The following is a 22793-nucleotide window of genomic DNA, read 5'->3' on the forward strand; positions in this document are numbered from 1 at the left end:
TGTGGGTAAGAACCTCACTTCTTCGTGGGTAAGGGCTGGTGATGGGTTGTTTCACACCCCGCCTGGGCGTTGGCTACTTTCCTTGCTGTTGCCTCTGGGGAGCTAATCTCTGGCTGATCCCCCAACTTACAGCATGTTTTAGTGACCACCGTACAACTCAATTCTCATAACTCCATATGCATTAATGATACACATATATGGACAGAGAAACGACTTTCAGCCGATCATAACCATTCCCCTCATGCCTTACAAGGCCTGCTCTATAGTCAAGATCACAATCATCTATAAATGAGGAAGATTGGGATTACAGGGCGCTCCCCCAAGGTACACAATGTCACAGCAACTCAACTCACTGCAGCACAAAGAACCATGGGATGTGCCCCCAGAAGTCCTAGCAACAGACACAGGTGAGTGAAGCCCTGGTGAGGACCTAATTACTCAGGTATGGCTTTGCACTGTGGCTGCTAGGCAGTGGTGAGCGCTACACACAAGCAGTGCAGGACCACGAGGATGAGAAGTTCCACGATACCATTCCAGACCTTTTTTGGGGCGCTGGAATGGGGTCCTAGAGCATTCCGATGGACTCAGGCACTGGCGCTAGGATAACGCGAGTGCTGAGACATAGGTGCCGATCACCTGAGTTAACTCTGCCGTGAAGACTTGTCTCCTCTTGATATGCACATGAGCGCACACATGCACAAACACCCCCATGCACATATAAACACATGTGCATTCATGCACACACCCACCCAGGAACCCGTCAATGGTTTAATAGAGCCGGTATATTGCTATCATGCTGCTTATGATCAATTTCAGCTGAGAGAAGAAAATGTTTGTAGTATTCCAGAAGTATGGGCTACATAGCTTAGAAATGATAAATACCCCCCCCAAAGGAGCCTTTTTCCATTTCAAATGGACCTCAGTCATTTTTTCATCCACCTCTGCTTCTCCAGTGGAACAACATGGACCCCTATCGCTTGCTTCCACTCACCCTGAGTTTAACCCACCGATCCCCCCTCCAGGCACAGACCCACAATCATTCATGCCCCCATAGTTGTTGGGAACTGGTGAGGCAGTGGAATGTGCTTGTTGAACACACTCTGTGTGCAGACGCTGAGCGTTCAGTTTGGTGTGAGAATTGTTTCCCTAACTTTTGTTTGACATTTGCCTATTAGGATCCCTTGCAATCCTGCACTACAGTTCTGGAAACAAGGGGTGAATTGCTGGCCGCATGGAAACCAAGAGGAATTTTGCCATTGACTTTAGTTGAGCCAGGACTTCATTCTCCATCTCTTGAGTTCATCCCTGGTTCTAAACAGAGTTAGCAGTACTGTGTGGGCAGCACAAATGGTGCCTGCGTGTGTGGTGGGGAATGTAATGGTGCCTGCTTTGGGGGATCAGGAGGTATAAATGGTGCCAGGCTAGGGTGGGGAAGTTCACTTCTCTTCCAGGTGATGTGTCAATGCCAACCCACTGTGCTTTGGGGTCCTGCAGTGTTCCAGATGACTGTGATCTTCCAGCTGATGGCTTTCTGCCTGGGTCTCCTCTCCACCCTCCTCCTGGTCATAGCCACCTGCACCGATTGCTGGATGGTTAATGCTGATGATAGCTTGGAGGTGAGCAGAAAAAGCACAGCCTTTTGCTCAGTGTTCAGTGCTGTGACTAAGGAGATACTTGAATTTAGGAAGTATCAGTCAAAGGTGTGCGGGGGGAGGGGGGAGTTTGCACTATGGCATGAACAGGGCCACAGCACATCTGCATATATTTTCATAGCTGTGTCTTACATGGAAATAGATATCAACTTAAGGTTTTTTAAATGCAAGCTTAGAATTTGAAGAATATTTCACAATGTAGCAAAAACTGTGGCGAGCTCACAAAATCACTGGACTGATGGTTCACAGCTGTAGCAAAGCAAGGCGCAGGTCATGCCATCTCTTCCCTCCCCCTGCTCGGCCCCGTGGCTGCACCCCATGAGGCTGAAGATGACCCAAGGATGGGGCATAGCTGGGTAGATCCTACACACCATACAGTCAGCATACAGTGTTTTGCATTTAACTTTTCATATATTTTATAGGTTCATAGAGTTTAAGGCCAGAAGGGACCATTAGATCAAAGTCTGACCTTCTGCCTAGAACAAGCCAGAGAATTTTACCCAGTTACCCCTGCGTTGAGCCCAGGAACTTGTGTTGGCTAACATGTATCTTCCAGAAAAGCAGCCAATCTTGATCTGAAGACATCAAGAGACAAAAAATCCACCACTCCTCTTGGTAGTTTGTTCCAAAAGTTAACCACCCTCGCTGTTAAACACGTGGGCCTTGTTTCTAATTTAAATTTGTCTGGCTTTAACTTCCAGCCATTGATTCTTGTAACATCTTTTTCCGCTAGATTAAAAAGTCTTTAGAACCTGGCATTTTCTCCTCATGAAGATACTTATGCATCATAATCAAATCACCTCTCAAGCTTCTTTTTGATAATTTAAGCAGATCGAGCTCTCAGACTAACACTGCAAGGTATTTTTCAGCCCTCAAATCATTTTCATGGCTCTTTTCTGCTCCGTCTCCAGATTTGTGCCTGTGAACTACAGAGAGTTTTCAAACTGTCTCAATTGGCTGGCAGCTCATAGAATAAGAGAATATTAGGGTTGGAAGAGACCTCAGGAGGTCATCTAGTCCAATCCCTTGCTCAAAGCAGGACCAATCCCCAACTAAATCATCCCAGCGAGGGCTTTGTCAAACCAGGCCTTAAAAACCTCTAAAGATGGAGATTCCACCACCTCCCTAGGTAACCCATTCCAGTGTTTCACCACCCTACTAGTGAAATAGTGTTTCCTAATATCCAACCTAGACCTCCCCCACTGCAACTTGAGACCATTACTCCTTGTTCTGTCATCTGCCATCACAGAGAACAGCTGAGCTCCATCCTCTTTGGAACCCCCCTTCAGGTAGTTGAAGGCTGCTATCAAATGCCCCCTCACTCTTCTCTTCTGCAGACTAAATAACCCCAGTTCCCTCAGTCTCTCCTCGTAAGTCATGTGCCCCAGCCCCCTGATCATTTTCATTGCCCTCCGCTGGACTCTCTCAAATTTGTCCACATCCCTTCTGTAGTGGGGTGGACCAAAACTGGACGCAATACTCCAGGTGTGGCCCCACCCTTGCCGAATAGAGGGGAATAATCACTTCCCTCGATCTGCTGGCAATGCTTCTACTAATGCAGCCCAATATGCCATTGGCCTTCTTGGCAACGAGGGCACACTGCTGACTCATATCCAGCTTCTCATCCACTGTAATCTCCAGGTCCTTTTCGGCAGAACTGCCGCTTAGCCAGTCGGTCCCCAGCCAGTAGCAGTGCATGGGATTCTTCCTTCCTAAGTGCAGGACTCTGCACTTGTCCTTGTTGAACCTCATCAGATTTCTTTTGGCCCAATCCTCCAATTTGTCTAGGTCACTCTGGACCCTATCCCTACCCTCCAGCGTATCTACCTCTCCCCCCAGTTTAGTGTCATCTGCAAGCTTGCTGAGGGTGCAATCCATCCCATCGTTCAGATCATTAATGAAAATGTTGAACAAAACCGGCCCCAGGACAGACCCCTGGGGCACTCTGCTTGATACCGGCTGCCAACTAGACATCGAGTTGTTGATCACTACCCATTGAGACCGACAATGCTTTCTTGGGTTAGGCTAGCCCCAGAGGATCATGGGATGTTTTGCTTGAGTGTCTCTATCTCTAATTTCTTTCTTCCTCTTCTAGGTCAGCCTCAAATGCCGGGGGCTGTGGAGGGAATGTGTCACCAACGTGCAGGATGGCATCAGGACTTGTGACCAGTATGACTCCATTTTAGCAGGCCATCCATGTGAGTCCTGCTTGTCGTGATGAGAGTGGGTGTTCGGGAAGAGGGTGTTTTTACAAAACATATGTTACAACGTTAAGCAATTCATTGTGATTTGGAGTTTGCATTGAGCTATATAGTTTGCCTCTTCCCACTGTAACAACCAACGCTTTAAAAAAATCTTTTTTAACCTTTAATTAATCACATATAAAACATTTAAAACATTAAAAACCCAAAGTGAAGTAAAACTTCATGTGAAAAATTTCATCTCTTTTCCTTTAGTTGTTTAGATTCTTTTATAGGGGCAAGTCCCCTGCTTAGCAGTCACATTTAGATGGTATTAAAAGCTTTAGTTGTGTGATGGGGTATACAAACCCCTGGGCAACAAGGGGTTAAGAGATTATTTTGGGCTCAGCCAGCCCCGCCCCGCCACACCTGCAACAAATGCTCCATCTACTGGAGGAATTAAAAAACAGGGAATTAGCTCATTTGGGTGGCAGAGCTGGAGGTGAGCAGATCTGCAGCCTACAGCTCCAGGAGAGCAGAGGGAAGCCTAAAGGCTCTGACAAAGCTGCCCAAAGGGGCCCTACCTGAGGGAAGAGAGGACCCATCCCAGAGACAACCAGAGAGGGAAATAGCCCCCTCTCTCCCATCTGTGGACCCTGGACATTGATAGCCCCCTTTTACGTATTTTGGTTTGGACTTCCCAACAGGGAACTAAGGTTTGGACTAAGCTGACCTAGGGGAAGGACGAGAGGAAGTGGCCCAGGGAGGACAGCCTTAAGCAGCCTTGGTTGCCAGAATACTGGTAGCACAAAGGGCCCTGGGTCGGAGCTCAGTGAAGTGCGAGGGCCCGGGCTCCCCTCCCACAATCCCCTTGGCAGTCAGGGGTTGTGGCCATGACCACTAGGCCACACTCCCCAACCAGACCCCGAGTGAAGACCATTCCAGACTGAGATAAAGGCAGTGGAGCAGATCTCAGCTGGTGTCCACTGCCATAGCTCCAATGATGCCAACGGAGCTTCGACAATTTACCCCAGCAGAGGATCTGCCACAGTCAGTTTTAGATGATCTTCAGTTGTTCCTGTCATTATCCTGTTCGCGATAAGACAAAGGCGTTATCTAAACATACGAGTTCTACCAATGGATCATACATCGATGTCGACGGTGGGCGTTCACCCTGGCGTCAGCTGCATTACAATCAAACCATGTGTCCAAACAGTGCTGTGCTGCCTGGATTGTCACACACTCCACTGTGCGTATTTGCCTGGTAGATGTCCCGTAGTTTTAAGTGTGGTGGAAAGGGGAAATAACTCTCCTGACATTCAGGCCGCTGTGTCTTGCGTAACACAGTGAAATCCTTGCAGCAGTGAGAAGACTGATACTAGGAACACAACAACACCCAGACAGGCTCACGCTGTGATATCTATATTATTAATTATTATTGGTATAGTACTGCCTAAGAGCCTTAGTCACAGCCCAGGACCCCATTGTACAAACACAAATAAAAAGACTGTCCCAGAGCTCACAGTCTAAGTATAAGACAACAGATGGACACAACAAGGAAACAATGAGACACTGTTGGCCAGCATGATAAGCAGTGGTTATAGTGTGGGACAACCACCCCCTTAGACAACACATCAGGACTGAACCAGGGACCTCCATGGCTAAGCTAAACCAAGCCAAGGCTCTGCAGCTGGGGGTTGTACCAGACTCGTGTCCTCTTTGGATCGGACCCAGAGGGGGACCTGTAACAAACACTCACCAGTGGGTTACAATAGCACACGTGTGTTACCCATAGAACAGCAGCATGCCTAACACAGAGTGATAGGAGGTGTTTGGAGTCAAATCCACACTGTCATGCCTGTGATCTGTCCAGTTTTTGCTTTGTTCGCTCTTCTCAGTGAAGATCGTGGTGACGCGAGCACTGCTGATCGCAGCTGACATTCTGGCGGGCTTGGCTTTGATTACGCTGCTGTTGGGTCTGGACTGCATCAAGTTTCTCAAGGAAGCGCCCCATATCAAACTGAAGATGTGCTACATGGCTGGGTTAACCCTTGGCCTTGGAAGTAAGTGTTCCAAAGCACTAGCAGTCTGCCTTGTCAATAACAAAACTGTGTAGTGGAATGGGATTTGAGTCCACTGGACCTGGGGAGTGGTGCTGGCTGAGTGAAGCTGGGGCTGGTGGAGCTGGATAGGCTATTGAGTGGGATGGGGTCAGATCATGGTGGGTGCTGTGGTGTGGCGTGGGTAGGATAGAGCTGCGCTGTATGTGATAGTCTCAACTGGAGGCAGGGCTGGCTCCAGGCACCAGCTTAACAAGCAGGTGCTTGGGGCGGCCAAGGGAGAGGGGCGGCACCTGCGGCAATTCGGGGGCGGCAGGTCCCTCACTCCCTCTAGGAGCGAAGGACCTGCTGCTGAACTGCTGCCCATCGCGGGTGTTTTTTTTTTTTTTTTTTTTTTGCTTGGGGCGGCAGAAATGCTGGAGCCGGCCCTGACTGGAGGGAGGGGCTGTTGAGTGGATTGCTGTGGGGCAGTGGCTCTCAGCTTTTCCAGCCTACTGTACCCCTTTCAGGAGTCTGATTTCTCTTGCGTACCCTCAAGTTACACCTCACTTCAAAATTACTTGCTTGCAAAATCAGACGTAAAAATACGTGTCACAGCACACTATTACTGAAGAATTGCTACTGTCTCATCTTTACCATACAAGTATAAAAGAAATCAATTGGAATATAAATAGTGTACTTGCATTTTTAGTGTATAGTGGTATATAGAGCAGTATAAACAAGTCATTGGCTGTATGACATTTTAGTTTGTACTGACTTCGCTAGTGCTTTTTACGTAGCCTGTTGTAAAACTAGGCAAATCTCTAGATGAGTTGATGCACCCCCTGGAAGATCTCTGCTGCTACGTACCCCTGGTTGAGAACCACTGCTGGAGGGCAACAGTAGAGATAAGAATGGAATGGCATTGGGTGGGCCAGGGCAGATGGGGTGAGTGAAATGGCATTGGGTGGGTGGGTGGATGGAGTGAGTTTTGGGTTGAGAAAGGCTGAGCTGGGAATAGTGAGATTGGGTTGAATTGAAGCGCTAGGTGAAATGAGGATGAAAAGGGTGCAGTGATAATACATACATACACATAAACATACATATATTCTTCTATACAGTGAATTTGGATAGCATCATTGGGTGGGATGTGCATAGAAACCTAAGGCCTGGTCTACACTACAAAGTTAGGTCACTGTAAGCCGCTAAGCACTCAGCTATCTGTGCATTTGTCTCCAGCTGACATAAGTGCCCCATTATGGCAACACAGTAAAACCACCTCCCTGGAAGGCCTACTTAGTGCAAGTGTAAACACTGAATGACCTGTGTCGACCCTAACAGTCCTCCAGCAGCTGTCCCACAATGCCCCTTTCCCTGCGACAGTAACCACTCTGTTCACAATTTTAAACTCCACTGCCCATGGGTCACAGAGACCAGAAGCCACCACTGCCTCAACTCCACCTCTGTTGTGTGCAACTGCCCAACCGACCAGATCAGCTCCACGCGCTCAGAGAAGTACTAGATGCGCTTCTGCCTAGAGTAGACTGAAAGTATTGGATCTCCTGGGCCTCTGGGGAGAAGAGGCTCTGCAAGCGCAGCTACAGACCAGCCCTAGAAATATGGACGCCTATGAGTAGATCTGGACAGGGGATGCAGGTGATGGGCTCCAACAGGCATCAACAGCAGTGCTCTGTGAAAGCGAAGGAACTGCTCCCGGCATATCACAAGGCCACGCAACACAACAATAGATCTGGTGCTGCAGTGCAGACTGGCCATTTCTACAATGAATTGCATGCCAGACTTGGCAGAGATCCTACCAGCAGCCTGTAGTCTATTGTGGATCCCTCAGAGACAGAGATTGCTGCCATGAACAGCAAGGAGGAGACAAAGCAGGGCACTCTAGCCTTGCTGCAAGCCAGGACCTGTTCAAGATTCTGCCACAATCTGGCCAGTCCCACCAGGTCAGCACAGATGAGCCTGACGAAGGGAAAGGGAACTTGGATAAGTGTGTAAGGGCATTTTTCCTTACAGTGCTTAAATTCAAAGCTGGTGCCCGGCCCCGCCCCGAGTTAACAAGACAAAGGTATTGACTTTAGTGGTACAACAGAGATGGCAGAGTTGGCAGCTGCTTTTCATTCCCCTCTTGGGTTATGCGGGTGTGCGGGAGAACACGGAACACTTTGTTTATGTGAATAAGAATCCCTTTTATCGTCCTGAGAGAGCTCAGTGAAACTTAGGTGGAGATACTCTGCAATCCCCTCCCGAAGGTTTCTAAGCATGGCTGCCTTATTTCTTCCTCCAAGGCAGGACACTTTCCTATGCCACTCTGTGATGAGTTTGGCTGGCACCATTGCAATTAACAGGCTTGTGGCATACAGGAATGGGTGGCTTTGGGACACCAGCACAAGCTGTGTCCTCTGTGCCTTTGTAACCCTCAGGAGTTAGACATCAACTAAAATCACCACTGCCTGTGAAACATAGTGCCAATATTCAGTGTCATTTCCCTATATTCCTATGCCTGTGGAGTAGGGACCAAAATTTTATAGCTTCATACAACGGAAAATCCTTCCCCACCTCACCCCTGGCAGGCCATACTCACCATGGCTGGGGCTGGAGATGGTGCTGTGCCGAGGTGCTCCAAAACTGACGTGTCAATATGCAAGTCTTATTAAAAGTGTCTATGGGAATAAAGAAGGGGAGCTTCTCACCCACAGAACACCTGACAATGAGGAGGAGGAGGAGAAAGAAGAGGACTAGGAAGGACATGTTCTGCGAGATCCTTCAAGCCAGTGCTTCATTGGCCCATGAACAAAGGGCTTGGAGTGCCAATGTGACTGTAGCATGGAGAAGGAAAGAGAGGACAGGAAAACGGCCCAGGAGTCCCAGCAAGCGAAAGAATGGGAAATGAACCAGGACAGAATGGGATTTCTCAGGCAGCAAGGCCAAATGCTGCAGACCCCAGCTGATCTACAGGTCCAAAAGTCCTGGATTCTCCACCCTTTGCATTCTTTGGAGAACTCCATGGTTACTTCTCCATACACCCTCCAACATACCACAGGACATCATGTAATCTTACCCCTAACACTTCATGCTGCAGGACAGCAAGGAAAACCACAGCTTCACATACCTGTGGGAACCAAGACTGGAGTATGTGTAGCCACAACAGACTACATTTGTTTACTCAAATGGACGTATATGTTTACTTCCTCTCTAATTTTAAATTTTCATCCCATTATGTTAAAAATGTGTATAACATTGCATATGGGTTTTGTTGCACTTTGATTTTCAGCATGGTTTATTGCCATCCAATAAAGTTCTATTTTTAGATCATCAAATTATCTTCATTAGTTCACAGCAAATACACCAGACTGCATAGCGCTAAGTCAAAACAAACAGTTCTCATAAATGCACACTTAGCACCACACAGTTCATAGCTTCAGAAAAATACCCAGTCATCCTTATACATATACAGCAAGCGCTGCACAATTCCTAGTAGCACCAAAAGCTCCAGGCCCAGAGAACACTCCAGCACAGAACTCTACTGGCTGACCGTTAAAGTGCTCTTTCAAAACCTTCCTCAACCAATAGCTCCATGTTGTAATAGCTGTTCACAGTCAGCAGAAAGCCACTCTATCACTGCCTCCAAATCTGGGGACAGCTTTTCCCCACTTTGTCTCACAGATCTTATGCAGGACACAACAGGCAGCTACAACCATGAGGATATTTTTCCTCACTGAGATCCAATCTAGTGAGTAAACACTGCCAGCATCTCTTCAATCTACCAGAAGTACATTCAACTGTCATTCTGCACTGGTAGTTGAATCTTTCCTTGATGAATCATAGAATGTCAGGGTTGGAAGGGACCTCAGGAGGTCATCTAGTTCAACCCCCTGCTCAAAGCAGGACCAATTCCTAGACAGATTTTTGTCCCAGATCCCTAAATGGCCCCCTCAAGGATTGAACTCACAACTGTGGGCTTAGCAGACCAATGCTCTAACCACTGAGCTATCCCTCCCCCCTGCTGTTGAGGTGGCCAGTGTATGGCTTCATGAGCCAGGGGAGCAAGGTCCCCCAGAATCACTATTGGCGTTTTGTTATTGCCAATCTGCCAGTTATGAAAGAATGTCCCTGCTTGCAGCTTTGTGAAGGGTTCTGTGTTTTTACAGATGCGGGGTAGGTGCTGAGGTGAATGCACTCTTCAGTTGATCAAAGACCAACGGAGCCTCTGTGGACTAGGCAAACCAGACCCTCTTTTGCAGACGTGCCATTAGGGGTGCAACCAGGCTAGAGAATCCTTTAATAAAGCACCTAGATATTGGCCAACCCCGGGAATTGCTGCACCCCACGTACATCCTTGGGTGCAGCACAATTGGCTATTGCTGCCACCTCTACGAGTCCCTGATGAGTCCCTCAGAACTTCTACGGTGTCCTTATTGAACTCACGTTTCACAAGCAAGGTGTAGAGGTGGTTTTGGCAGAGTCTCTCCAAGACAGTGTGCACTTGATGATTATGGCAGTCCTGACTTTCAGAGAAAATGAGGATGTCATTCAGGCAGCTAACGGCATAGGCGCAGTGGTACAGGTGCCAGCAAACGGGGCTGAAAGTAGGGGGAGTTTGAGGAAGTTTATTTGGGAGGGACTGTGCGGTGGTCTGGTTTTGTCTTGGGTTTGGTTTTTTGTTTTTGTTTGTTTTTTTCCCTTGACAGGTGCTTAGGCAGGAAGGCAGAAGTGGTAGTGACCTAAGGAATGGAAGAGACAGTGAAGATGACCAGATGTGGAAGCTGCTGGATGTACATTATTGTGGAACGGGTACCCAAAAAGAGCTTTGTTTGTATGAAGTTCTGCTTGACAGAGCTGATGGAAGAGAAGATCTGAGGTTTGGAGATGCAGGTGGAAACTATGGTTGAGGTTTGAAGGGGATTTGAGCAGATAATGCAAGGAAGGCAAGAGAAGGCTGAAGGCAAAAGTTAACACTCGCAGATGCAAGCTAGACTGGAGAACTCTGAGGGGAGACTGCTGGGTGAGGAAAGTGACCAGTGGAAGCAAGTGACTATGAGAACTAGGCAGAGGAAAAGATTGGCTAGTGAAGGAGAAATAGAGCTCAGGAAAGGTTTGCTGAGCTGGAAAATGAAGAAGGGGCACATCAGGCAGTAACAGAAGGTGGATGGGCCAGAAAGAAGAGAAGAGCGGCTAGTCCTATAAGAAGAGGGGAAGAGTCAGTGGAGATAGTCAGAGTTCAGAGCCCCAGGAGGATACCGGATGACTCGCAGAAGACTGCAAGGGGAACAAAAGATGAGAGGACTTGCAGCCAGAAAGAACAGGAAGTAGGCTGGAGAATCACACCCAAACCAGGAAGGGGCAGGTCTACAAAGAACAGACAGGCCTGTCACCAGAGCTGATCCGAAGAACAGATGGGTGTGCTGTCTGCTGGGAGCTAAGATATTGGATGTGAACCTGAGGCTGAAGAGGACCTAATGGGAGCAGGAAAGAATCCACTGATTGTCTTTCACATAGGAACAAATGATACTGCTAGATTCTCACTCAAACACATCAAGGGAGACTATGCCAGGCTGGGGAAGACACTTAAAGAAATGGAGGCTCAGGGAATCTTCAGTGGGATTCTACCTGTTCCTAGAGGAGGAGAACGAAGACCAAGTAAGATTATGATGATCAACAGATGGCCCAAGCAGTGGTGCTATGAGGGCAGCTTTGGGATGTTTGACCACTGGGAGGCATTGATGGACAGAGAACTGTTCTCATGGGATGGACTCCACCAGAGGAGGGAGGGAAATAGACTTCTGGGAGGGAGGTTGGCATAACTGATTAAAAGAGCTTTAAATTAGGAACTCAGAGGAGACAGGGGATGCTCATGTAATCTCCTGTAGAAGTCTTGGCTGAGGTTCGGCCCTCAGCGAGGCTGTGGGGTATCCCACCGCCTCTCTCTGGTCTGCCGTCAGTTCTGGTCCGGCGGTAGTGTGGGACAGCACACGGTTAGGGGCTCAGGCCCTTAACTAGGGGCTGAGCCAATAGTTCAGGATCCCAGGCCCTTAAGCAGGGGCTGAGTCAATGAGTTTGTAGCAGCCCAGGCCCTAGGTCAGGGCGGGGCAGCAATCAAATAGTTAGTCAGAAACCCAGCCTCTCTGGGCCAGGGAAAAAGGGGGAGTCTGCCACCCAAGGAGTGGGTGGCAGGGGGGATGCAGGCCCTCCCACTCCACTGTGTCCCAGCCCGGGGCCCTAGCAGCGGTGGAAACTCGCTGCTGTCAACGGGGATCCTGGCCGCAACACACTGACACAGGCTCTAGCAGTGCTGCAGCCACACTGGGGTCGGCTGCCCACGGGCTACCTCCACACTCTCCCTCGTAGGGTACCTGGGTCGTACTAGTGTCCTCGGTGGTCTCCACCAGCATCGGTTCCTCTGGGTAGGTAGTGAAGAGTAGGTTCGGCTCCTCCTCGGGATAGCTGGAAAGGGGCAGGCTTGGCCAGTCCTCCTCGGGATAGCTGGAAAGGGGCAGGCTTGGCCAGTCCTCCTCGGGATAGCTGGAAAGGGGCAGGCTCGGCCAGTCCTCCTCGGGGTAATGGGTGAGGGGTAGGCTCAGCTGGCCTGGTGAGTCCTCAGGCTGGTCGCGGCCTGCTGCTGTCTCCCAAGCGGGAGCTTGTCCACAGACGTCTGCTCTCTCCGGTGGCTTGTTCTCCACTGAGCTCTGCAGGCGGGCTTTTATACTTCCGGGTCGGCGCCGCGACCTCTGAGGGGCGGGCGCCGGACCCAGTGGCTCCGCCCACGTTGGTGTTAGGGGAGGTTCGGCCCTCAGCAGGACTGTGGGGTTTCCCACCGCCTCGCTACATCTCCATGCCTGATTTTAATATTGACTGGGAGGAAAATCAAGTAAGAACAGACACAGCAATGGAGAAAGGAACAGCAGTGGGTAGGAGAATGGACATTAAGATGAAAGATAATGCTGATACCAGTGAAGCTAACAGTCAGGTAGGCAATACTGGCAGTAGAATGATTGTTTCCAGTTGGGTGAGGAAGGTAGGCGAAGCCAAGCAGAAACAGCTAATATGTTTATACATCAACACAAGGAGGCTGGGTAACAAAATGGAGGAACTAGTGCTACTGGTGCAGGAATGAAATTAGATATTATAGGGATAACAACAACATGGTGGAATAGTGGTCATGACTGGAGTACAGGGTTTAAAGGGTATGTGCTGTTCAGGAAAGACAAAAATAAAGGCAAAGGTGGTGGAGTAGCACTGTATATTAATGATGAGGTGGACTGTCAAGAAATTAGAAGTGATGGGATGGATAAAACTTCTGTGCCAGGGAAGATAATGGAGCAAGTAATTAAGGAAATCATCTGCAAACACTTGGAAGGTGGTAAGGTGATAGGGAACAGCCAGCATGGATTTGTAAAGAACAAATCATGTCAAACCAATCTGATAGCTTTCTTCGATAGGATAACGAGTCTTGTGGATAAGGGAGAAGCTGTGGATGTGGTATACCTAGACTTTAGTAAGGCATTTGATACGGTCTCGCATGATATTCTTATAGATAAACTAGGCAAATACAATTTAGATGGGGCTACTATAAGGTGGGTGCATAACTGGCTGGATAACCGTACTCAGAGAGTTGTTATTAATGGTTCCCAATCCTGCTGGAAAGGCGTAACGAGTGGGGTACCGCAGGGGTCTGTTTTGGGACCGGCTCTGTTCAATATCTTCATCAACGACTTAGATATTGGCATAGAAAGTACGCTTATTAAGTTTGCGGATGATACCAAACTGGGAGGGATTGCAACTGCTTTGGAGGACAGGGTCATAATTCAAAATGATCTGGACAAATTGGAGAAATGGTCTGAGTTAAACAGGATGAAGTTTAACAAAGACAAATGCAAAGTGCTCCACTTAGGAAAAAAAAATCAGTTTCACACATACAGAATGGGAAGAGACTGTCTAGGAAGGAGTACGGCAGAAAAGGATCTAGGGGTTATAGTGGACCACAAGCTAAATATGAGTCAACAGTGTGATGCTGTTGCAAAAAAAGCAAACCTGATTCTGGGATGCATTAACAGGTGTGTTGTGAGCAAGACACGAGAAGTCATTCTTCCGCTCTACTCTGCTCTGGTTAGTCCTCAACTGGAGTATTGTGTCCAGTTCTGGGCACCGCATTTCAAGAAAGATGTGGAGAAATTGGAAAGGGTTCAGAGAAGAGCAACAAGAATGATTAAAGGTCTTGAGAACATGACCTATGAAGGAAGGCTGAAAGAATTGGGTTTGTTTAGTTTGGAAAAGAGAAGACTGAGAGGGGACATGATAGCAGTTTTAAGGTATCTAAAAGGGTGTCATAAGGAGGAGGGAGAAAACTTGTTCACCTTAGCCTCTAAGGATAGAACAAGAAGCAATGGGCTTAAACTGCAGCAAGGGAGGTCTAGGTTGGACATTAGGAAAAAGTTCCTAACTGTCAGGGTGCTTAAACACTGGAATAAATTGCCTAGGTTGGTTGTGGAATCTCCATCTCTGGAGATATTTAAGAGTAGGTTAGAGAAATGTCTATCAGGGATGGTCTAGACAGTATTTGGTCCTGTCATGCGGGCAGGGGACTGGACTCGATGACCTCTCGAGGTCCCTTCCAGTCCTAGAATCTATGAATCTATGAATCTAAAACAGAGACTATTTGGGTCAAAAACACTCTGAGGAAGAAAGCTAACAGAGATTCTCCTGGGATAGTGATTGAGATATGCTACAGACACCAAGGATCTGAGTTGAATATGGATAGAGACCTCTTTAATGTTTTTAATAAATACTACCGGGAATTGTGTGATTATGGGAGACTTTAATGTCCCAGATATAGACTGGAGGACAAGTGCTACACACAATAGTGGGGCGCAGATTTCCCTGGATGGGATAGTTCCCAGATTTCTTCACCAAATAGTCACTGAACCAACAAGAGGTGATGCCACTTTAGATTATGTATCTGTGAGTAGAGAGGACCTCATAGAAGAATTGGTTGTAGGGGACAACCTTGGTTGGAGTGATCATGAGCTAATTCAGTTTAAACTAAATGGAAGGATAAACAAAAATATGTCTGCAACTAAGGTCCTTAATTTCAAAAGGGCAAACTTAAAAAAATTAAGGGAATTAATTAGGGAAGTGGACTGGACTGAAGAACTCAAGGATCTGAATGTGGAGGAGACTGGGAATTACTTTTAGTCAAAATTGCAGAAACTATCTGAAGCCTGCATCCCAAGCAAGGGGAATAAATGCATAGGGCAGGGTTGCAGAGCAAACTGGATGAGTAAGCATCTCAAACAGGTGATTAAGAGAAAGCAGAAAGCCTACCAGGAATGGAAGATGAGATGGATTAGCAAAGAAAGCTACCTCGTGGAGGTCAGAAAGTGTATGAGAAAAGTGAGAGCTGCCAAAAGCCAGCAGAGTTGGACCTTGCAAAGGAGAGTAAAACCAATAGTAAAAAATTCTATAGCCAAATAAATAAAAAGAAAATAGGTAAAGAAGAAGTGGGACCGTTAAGCACTGAGGACGGGGTGCAGATTAATGATAATCTAGGCATGGCCCAACACATAAATAAATAGTTGCCTCAGTTTTAGTAAGTATAATGAAGATCTTAGGGGTAGTGGCAAGGTGGCTAATGAAAACGAGGATATGGAATTACACCTCTACCCCAATATAATGCGACCCGATATAACACAAATTCTGATATAACGCGGTAAAGCAGTACTCCGGGGGGAGAGAGGCTGCGCACTCCGGCGGATCAAAGCAAGTTCGATATAACGCAGTTTCACCTATAAAGCAGTAAGATTTTTTTGCTCCCGAGGACAGCATTATATCAAGGTAGAGATGTACATATTACCATGTCCGAGGTGGAAGTCAAACTCAAACATCTTAATGGGACTAAACTGGGGGGCCTGTTTAATCTCCATCCAAGTATATTAAAGAAACTGGCACATGAAATTGAAAGCCCAATAGCAAGGACTTTTCATGCATCTGTAAACTCAGGGGGTCATGCCCTATGATTTGAGAGTTGCTAATATAGTTCCTATTTTCAAGAAAGGGAAAAAATGTGATTGGGGAAACTACAGGCCTGTTAGTTTGACCACAATTGTATGCAAGGTCTTGGAACAAATTTTGAAAGAAAAAATCATTGAAGACATAAAGGTAAACGGTAATTGTGATAAAATACAACAAAAGGTAGATCATACCAGACCAACCTGATCTTTTACTTTGAGAAGATAACTGATTTTTTTTTGACAAAGGAAATGCAGTAGATCTCATCTACCTGGATGTCAGGAAGGCATTTGATTCAGTTCCAGATAGGAAATTAATAGTTAAATTGGAGGAGCTGGGGATTAATAAGAGAACTGAAAAGTGGACAAGGAACTGGTTAAAGGGGAGATTGCAATGGGTCGTACTGAAAGGTGAACTGTCAGGCTGGAGAGACGTTCTTAGTAGAGTTACTCAGGGATCGGTTTTGGGACCAATCTGATTTAACATTTTTATTAATGACCTTGGCACAACAAATGGGAATGTGCTAAAATGTTTTGCAGATGATACAAGATGTGAGGTATAGCCAATACGGAGGAGGACCAAAATATCATACAAGAAGATCTGTATGACCTTGTAAACTGGAGTAATAGAAATGGGATGAAATTTAATAGTGCAAAGTGCAAGGTCAAGCATGTAGGGACTAACAAGAATTTTTGCTATAAGCTGGGGACTTATCAGTTGGAATTGAAAGAGGAGGAGAAAGACCTGGGTGCATTGGTTGATCACAGGATGACTATGAGCCGCCAGTGTGATGGGGCCATGAAAATGGCTAATGCAGTCCTAGGATGCATCAGGCAATGTATTTCTAGTAGAGAAAGGGAAGTGTTAGTACCATTATACAGGGCACTGGTGAGACCTCATCTGGAGTATTGTGTGCATTTCTGGTCTCCTATGTTTAAGAAAGAATTCAAACTGGAACAGGTGCAGAGAAGGGCTACTAGGATGATCTGAGGAATGCAAAACCTGTCGTATGAAAGGAGACTCAAATAGCTTGGCTTGTTTAGCCTAACCAAATGAAGGCTGAGGGGAGATATGATTGCCCTCTATAAATACATCAGAGGGATAAATACCAGGGAGGGGGAGGAGTTATTTAAGTTAAGTGACAATGTTGACACAAGAAAAAATGGATATAAACTGGCCATCAATAAGTTTAGGCTTGAAATTAGACAATAGTTTCTAACTCTCAGAGGAGTGAAGTTCTGGAACAGCCTCCCAAGGGGAGCTGTGGGGGCAAAAAACCCTAACTGGCTTAAAGACTGAGCTTGATACGTTTATAGAGGGTCTGGTATGATGACACTGCCTACAAGGGCATGTAGCCAACCTGCAACTGCTGGTAGCAAATATCTCCAACAGCCGGTGATAGGACACTAGATGGGCAGGCTCTGAGTAACTACAAAGAATTCTTTTCCAGGTGTCTGACTGGTGAGTCTTGCCCACATACCCAGGGTCTAACGAGTGCCATATTTAGGGTCAGGAAGGAATTTTCCTCTGTGTCAGATTGGCAGAGACACTGGGCTTTGTTGCCTTCCTCTGCAGCCTGAGGCATGGGTCACTTGCAGGTTTAAGCTAGTGTAAATTGTGGATTCTCAGTAATTTGAAGTCTTAAAATCATGATTTAAGGATTTCAGTAACTCAGCTAGAGATTATGGGTATATTACAGGAGTGGGTGGGTGAGGGTCTATGGCCTAGATGATCATTATGGTCTCTTCTGGCCTTAAAGTCTATGAGTCAATAAGGTAATTGGTCCAAAAGGTCCTGAAAGCTGTCATTGATTAAATGCCGGAAAGTTGCCAAGGTGCTGAACAATCCAAATGGCATGACAAAACACTCCAAGTGCCCATAGCCGGTACAAAAGGCAGTCTGCCAATCATATCCTTCCCAGATTCTTACCAGGTTATAAGCTCTGTGGAAGTCCAACTTTGTGAAGACCTTGGCAGAGTGGTGTCTTTCAAACAGGTCATTAGTAAGTGGGAAGAAGTACCAGTTTTGGATTGTAATCTTGTTCAGCACTCGGTAGTCCACACAAGGCTGAAGGGAACAGTTTTTCCTTGCCAGAAAGATGACTGGACCCCCGCTGGGGATGTGGAGGAGTGAATGAACCTCTTCTGCAGGTTTTCCTTGAGATATTTTGGGAATATCTGTACTTCAGATTTGGAGAGGGAGTAATTGCTCCCAAAGGGACCCTCTACTTCTGGCTGGAGGTCGATGGAGCTGTCATAGCAGCAATGAGGTGTTTGTTTTCTTATTGTCGGACACATCAGTTGATATTTAATAGGAATCCCTGGAGCCATTGGGGAGGTCCTAGGGGTTGCCAAGTTTGGCTTTGGATCCTCTGTTCACATCTCTGACTTCTTTGGAGGACCAAGTAAGCCACAACAGGTGGCTGGCCCTGGCTTGGCTCTCAGGAAGCAGGATTGTCTGCAAGACAGGGAATCAAAGTGTATCATGCCTGATTGCCATCAGCTGCACAGGTCGTGGCACCGAGCCCAACTGATGAGTGAGATGCATGAACTAGCCCAACCTGGAGGATTCCTAGGTGGCCTGAAAGGATAATTATCTCTAATGGAGCCATCTAGTGGGTGACTGGTCCTGATGAAAGGAGTGACCTATCTATGGCCTCTGCTAATTTGGGCGGTTCTTGCACTGGATGGGGTTATTATGTGCTTGGGAAAACTCCAGATCCATGAAACTGCCTGAAGCAACTGACTCCACCAGTGCCTCGAGGGAGGTGTTGGGAATTGCAGGGTGCCAGAGCCAAAGAGGGAGCTGGAGATGTGTTGGACACTTTGCCCATCACCAGGGTACTGGTACCTGAGTGTTGGTCTGGGCTACTGGGAAGAGAGGAAGGTGCCAACCCAGCCCAACTCTGTTCCTGGGGCTGCAGCTTAGCGTTTCCCAACCCAGGTGCAGATCAGGATCCCAGCCCCTTGGCAGGGCAGCTTGATGCAAAGTGTCCTGTTTCTCCACATTACAGCCAGAGGCCCTATGTCCAGTGTTGATTCTTCTCCAGGTCAGAGAGGTGGGGCCAGACATGCTCAACTAGCATGAGCTGAGGTGATGGGGAAGGGACTGGCGATGGGGGGAACCAGATCTGGCAGCCTGGTAGGACCCAGGAGGACCCTCCTTCTTCTTGGAGGTGCTTGGGCAAGCGGTCGTTGATTTTGATCTATAGGTCAGCTGAGGCATCCAAGCCAGATGAGGATTCCAACATGCCAGTTCATCTTGTATATGGTCATGAGGCCAAGCCGGAAATGATAATGCTGGGCAGCCTTACTCCATTTGGTTTCTACTGTCAAGCATTGGGACTCTGCTGCATATTTAGCTAAGGGCCAGCATCCCTGTTGCAACACTTCAGCCATACACTCATGACTTGGGTCATCGATAGTCACTGCCATAGCTCTGATGAAGTCCTCAAGGTGTCCCAGAAAGGGGTTTGATTTTTCCAGGAGCAAAGACACCCAAGCCAGGGACTCCCTGATAAGCAGGCTGATAATCAATCCCACTTGGGCTTGGTCAGTGGGTGTGACCATGGGCATAGCAGAAACAGGAGCTGACCCTGATTTAGGAACACACAAAATTTGTTGTGATCATTGTTAAATTTGTCAGGCAGGAGGGGCTTGGGCTTGTGGGGAGCAGGGGTTGGGGTTGAAGGTGCCATGACTTGAGTTTTACAGGATTGCATTCTACACAAGGTCCATAGGGCTCCCACGATCTCTGTCAAAGAGGGATTGTAGAGTCCATGCTCACCGCATCAGCTCTGGTTCTCTTATTGTTTGTAGAGGGACTGCTCAAACTGTCAATGACTGGGATGTGGACGGTCGTGCCTAGTGGTTGGAGCAGGTGTCAATAGCCAGGAATTGGAGCCCAGCGTCAGAGCTGGAGTCAGAGGCCAGAGCCAAGGGCCACAGCTGGAGTCAGAAGGCAGGAATCAGAGCCAAGGGTCAGAAGCGGATTATGTGGAGTGAGGCAGGGCCGGGGCCAAGGCAGGGACAGGACTGGGGCCGACGCAGGGGCAGGGCTGGGACCAACGCAGGGGCAGGGCTGGGGCCAAGGCAGGGGCAAGGTTGGGGCCAAGACAGGGACAGGACTGGGGCCGACGCAGGGGCAGGGCCGGGGCCAAGGCAGGGGCAGGGCTGGGGCCAAGGCAGGAGCAAGGTTGGGAACAAGCCGGCATAAGAGCTATCGCAGCCATGGGCAACTGGTTTGAGCTGCCGCTGAACTGCTGCTTTTGGGCTTCAGCTCCAGGCTGCTGCTCTTCCAACCCATCATGTAGCATAGCCAATTAGGCAACCAACTACTGGCCAGCTGTGCTCATTAGTTTGCCCAGAGGCCAGCTCTTCCTCAGGTCCTTACTCCTGACCCACTGGGGCTGAAGCCACAGGCTGCCCTCATTCAAGATGGTGCCCATTTCCCTACAGGTGAAAGTGAGGCTGCACCTACTAAAGATGCCCACTGTATCCCATTGTTCCCAATGGAACTGAAGCCAGACTGTCTTTAGAGGAGGCTGTTTACCCTCATGTTCTATGGCTAGGAAACTGGACAGGGAATTGGGTGGGGGTAGGGGAAAGGGACAACACCAGAAAGAGACTGGGGTGCAGTGGAATGGGGAGCAAAGGAAATGGCAGAGCTGGAGGGAGAGAGGGCATGAAGGGTAATTTGGAGGTGCCGGCAGAGGTTGAGGGTGCAGGCAAAAGGAGGAGCAGAGAAGCAGAATGTGAGGAGTAGGAAGCCGGGAAGGGAAAGGGAGAGAAATGTGCGGGAAGATGAATTGAGGCAACAGATGGGGAAAGGAGACTGTTGGGGAGCGTGGCGGGTGAATGTGAGTGGGTGCAGCAAAGGAGACAGGGAGGGGACAAAAAGGGCAGTACTAGGGGAGACAGATGGAGAGGGATAGAAAGGCAGGTCCTTCACTCCAGGGGTTCAGAGAGATTTTACTACCCTTCTCCCCTTCTCTTCCCCTCCCCAAATATTATATTATTTAAAAAAAAAATCTCCTGACTTTTGAAGTCTGACTCATGATATTTGAAGCCTTGGGATTGGCAGCCCTGGTCAGACTGGCCTGGCCTGTCCCCCCAAGGAGAGTGGCTGGTGTGGAGTGTGTAGGGTGTGTTCTGTGCTGTTTTTTCTCAGCTGACTTTGTTCTTTGGCTAGGCGTCCTTGGCATGGTCGGCTCCGTGTGGTATGCGGTGGATGTCTATGTGGAGAGAGCTACTCTGATATTACACGACGTATTCCTGGGGATCCACTACGACTTCGGGTGGTCTTGCTGGCTGGGAATGGTTGGTTCGACAGGTTGCTTTATGGCATCCATCATGCTAACCTGCTGCCTTTATATCTTCACAGGTCAGTAATGGCAATACCAGTCTACTAGGGACAAGTCGATTACAAACAGATTTGCAAACTGTCCAGTATCTTCAGAAACCTAGTGACACAAAGTTTGAAACTTTTGGCCCAGATTTAGGAGAAAATTGTAACAGTTGAGGAATCTCACTGATCAATCAATATTAAACTTGCTGCTTTACATGTAGCCATTGGGCTTTTCTTGACTAGGAAAAGTGGTTGAGTTTAGGTTAGGTTTAGCTGACGTGTGCTAGCTAAACCAGATGTAAACTCAGCCTTTTTCCTCATGCTAGTCAAGACAATACCTTAGAGAGCACAAAACATGTCTTCTGCTTTAATACAAACTTATTATTATTCAGCATAATTTATCTTTAGACAGGAAAATAATTTAGATAGAGAGCCAGCTCAGAAACACCAGGAGATTCTCCTTGGCCTATATTCAGTTCTGAGTTGTCCCAACTTAAATCTAGAGTAACTCCACTGAAGTCAATGTATTCTGGATTTGCCCCGGCCGGTGTAAGAGATCAGTTGGTATTTGGCCTTTGGTTGTGATGCTTGTCCTGCTCCCCCAGTGCACAGGGATTACTGTGTTGTTCTGTACGCCATATGTATGTAAAACACTCACTTCCTGTTAGTGGAAGCTTTGTGAAGATGAGTTTGTAGGCGTGCATGTTAAAGAAGGCTCAGTAATGGCTTTCATTCCCAGTTTGGTTCAAGCCAGTGAAAGAAGAACCTGTCAACAAGGCAACAGCCAGAGCCTCCAGGGCGTCTGGATGGGCCGAGCTGCTGCCTCCAGAGCAGAAGCCCTCATGTGGCTGGTCGTCAGAAGTGCTGGACCCCCACACATTGCACTGAAGTCAATGGGAGCTGCAAATTGCCTTTGGCAATATGGCCCTGGTGTCCTGCCTCAGGGGATGCTGAGTTATTGGCGCCTGTCAAGGCGCCTCCCTCCCCTCCCCTTTCTCAGTATCACATGGACAGTGAGTGATTGTGACAACCTGCCTTGGCTCAGGAAGGAAACCCAGCAGCCCAGCATAATCAGGTAGAGTCACCCCAATGTCAGTAGAAGGAGCACGTCACACACACATACTCCCCTGGGCTCAGCATCGCTCTGGCTTTTGTTCACCCATTTCGGGGTTGGAGAACACGGTGCCATGCATGTGGGACTTCAGCACAGGATTATTGAACATACAGTAAGGCACCAAGAGTGCACTCCCTGCATCCGGTGCTTGTTACAAGCTGTCCCCTGACTCTCCACTACCTAGGTGGCTGCAGCCTCCTCTCCTGCATCTACCACGGGCCAGGAAACTGGAAGCAGACCTTGTCCCAGTTCTCTAAGCCACTGTCCCCTTTGGGCTGGATAAGTGTGACTACTTGAGTCAAGCATGGGAATCTTAGAAGGCATGAATACCTGCATGCAAACAGGGCAACAGGAAGATAAGAAGTAAACTAGCCTGGTGAAATGGCAAGGTCAAGAGATTATTCAAGCCCGGGGTCCTTCAGGATATGGAAGTCCTGTCATG

The 22793-nt window shown here is 47.9% G+C and overlaps 1 protein-coding gene across 1 annotated transcript; it reads left to right on the plus strand.

The window, feature by feature from the left end:
• The first annotated feature begins 1502 nt into the window (after nucleotides 1–1502).
• LOC117868077 (claudin-16-like) lies at nucleotides 1503–22125 on the plus strand. The gene is made up of 5 exons (XM_034753673.1): nucleotides 1503–1616; nucleotides 3748–3850; nucleotides 5731–5895; nucleotides 21082–21273; nucleotides 21977–22125. Exons 1-5 carry the CDS (start codon nucleotides 1503–1505, stop codon nucleotides 22123–22125), a joined length of 723 nt encoding a protein of 240 aa, XP_034609564.1.
• Nucleotides 22126–22793: the final 668 nt, after the last annotated feature.

The sequence above is a fragment of the Trachemys scripta genome, chromosome 19 (assembly GCF_013100865.1).
Source record: "Trachemys scripta elegans isolate TJP31775 chromosome 19, CAS_Tse_1.0, whole genome shotgun sequence".
Taxonomy (NCBI): Eukaryota; Metazoa; Chordata; order Testudines; family Emydidae; genus Trachemys; species Trachemys scripta.

Coding starts and splice junctions, on each gene's coding strand:
- LOC117868077 (XM_034753673.1), top strand. CDS start 1,503: ATGACTGTGATCTTCCAGCTGATGGCTTTCTGCCTGGGTCTCCTCTCC. Junction 5,896..21,081: donor GTTAACCCTTGGCCTTGGAA/GTAAGTGTTCCA, acceptor TTCTTTGGCTAG/GCGTCCTTGGCATGGTCGGC. Junction 21,274..21,976: donor CTGCCTTTATATCTTCACAG/GTCAGTAATGGC, acceptor TTTCATTCCCAG/TTTGGTTCAAGCCAGTGAAA.